This window comes from Protobothrops mucrosquamatus, unplaced genomic scaffold, assembly GCF_001527695.2.
Source record: "Protobothrops mucrosquamatus isolate PMUCROS unplaced genomic scaffold, P.Mucros_1.0 scaffold40326, whole genome shotgun sequence".
Classification (NCBI taxonomy): domain Eukaryota; kingdom Metazoa; phylum Chordata; class Lepidosauria; order Squamata; family Viperidae; genus Protobothrops; species Protobothrops mucrosquamatus.
In genome coordinates this window covers 1-1,269 of record NW_015426058.1, presented here as the reverse complement: position 1 = coordinate 1,269, position 1,269 = coordinate 1, and the positions used below count along the sequence as shown (strand labels likewise).

The window sequence follows — 1,269 nt, the reverse complement described above, 5'->3', positions numbered from 1 at the left end:
ATTTTTTTAAAAGCAATGAATATCATCACTACCATGCCATTTAATGTGATATTATGTCATGATGTCATTATAGAAGATCTCTCTTACATCCCATTTCTGTACATTACTGGAAGTAGCATTGAAATTTGAAACAAGACCGACAGAGTTTTGTTTTAATTGTTACTAATTTTAAAGCATCCTTAGGTGCTACTACATGTTCCCTTCTTATGATTAAGTTTTAACTTTCTTTTGTAGTGTGTGATCCTGTGATGGGTGACAAATGGAGCGGGGAAGGCTATATGGTTGGTAATCCATTATGAACTTGGCCCATCTTTATACACAAATGTGTTATGCCAAAGTAATAACATATTGTATGTTTTAGGCATAATAAATCCTATAGTATACAGCATTCACCAGAAATTATTAGGACAGTCCCCCACAGATGTATTTCCATGTTTATTCTACAACAAATTAGTGCCAGTTTTCTGCAAAAGATATACATAGGCATCTTCTGTTTCTTCTGAACATTGCTTAAGACTAAACTGCTTTTGAACAGAAAGCTAATCCCAAATTTTCACGATAGAAGAATGAGACAGCTTGAATGCATAAATGAATGCTTCCATGAAAATCTTTTCATTGTAAGTGGCTTGTCAGTGAATTTGAGTTATTTTCCTTATGCCAGTCTAACCTTTTTACAATTTTGCATTTTAGTGTGTGGATGTGCATTAGCAAATATCTAGAGTGTTGCTACTATGCACCTCATATTTGTACAAGTTCATACATTTTTTGCTGAAAGAGCTGAACCATAGATACCTGAAGATTAGGAGACTGTGTATTGTAGCTAACCTGGAGTGTTTATAACCTTATATTGGGGATTGTCAACATTTGTTTTGACATGGAAACTTTCTAAATGTACTTTGCTTATGAGTCTCAGTTACTAGTTAATTGAGTGGAACTGTCCCTGCATGTGTTTGTATTTGAACTCTTTTCACTTTCCTAGAATAAACTGCCTAACCATCTAAATTCATTATAACTTCCTTTGTTTTACAGTATGTTCCAGAGGATCTCTTTCCTGTGTATAAGAATAATGTGGTACCTGTAGCAGATATAATAACACCAAATCAGTTTGAAGCTGAGTGAGTGTTGTTAAAAAATTTCCAGAGACAATAATTTTTTCATTGTTCAGCAGATTACATTACCTTTATAATGAATAGCAACAACAAAGGATGATGATGATGATGATCAAGAAGAAGAAGAATAGGCTTGAGAGTTTTCTTGCCCTCTAAAAAA

At 33.6% G+C, this 1,269-nt stretch overlaps 1 protein-coding gene across 1 annotated transcript; it reads left to right on the top strand.

Annotated features, from left to right (window-relative positions):
* Positions 1-234: 234 nt before the first annotated feature.
* LOC114922189 (pyridoxal kinase-like) lies at positions 235-1,115 on the top strand (the record flags this gene model as incomplete). The annotated part of the gene is given in 2 exon segments (XM_029287205.1): positions 235-281; positions 1,030-1,115. Coding segments are annotated over 2 exon segments (119 nt in total), but the record flags the coding sequence as incomplete, so codon positions are not given.
* Between the last annotated feature and the right edge of the window lie 154 nt (positions 1,116-1,269).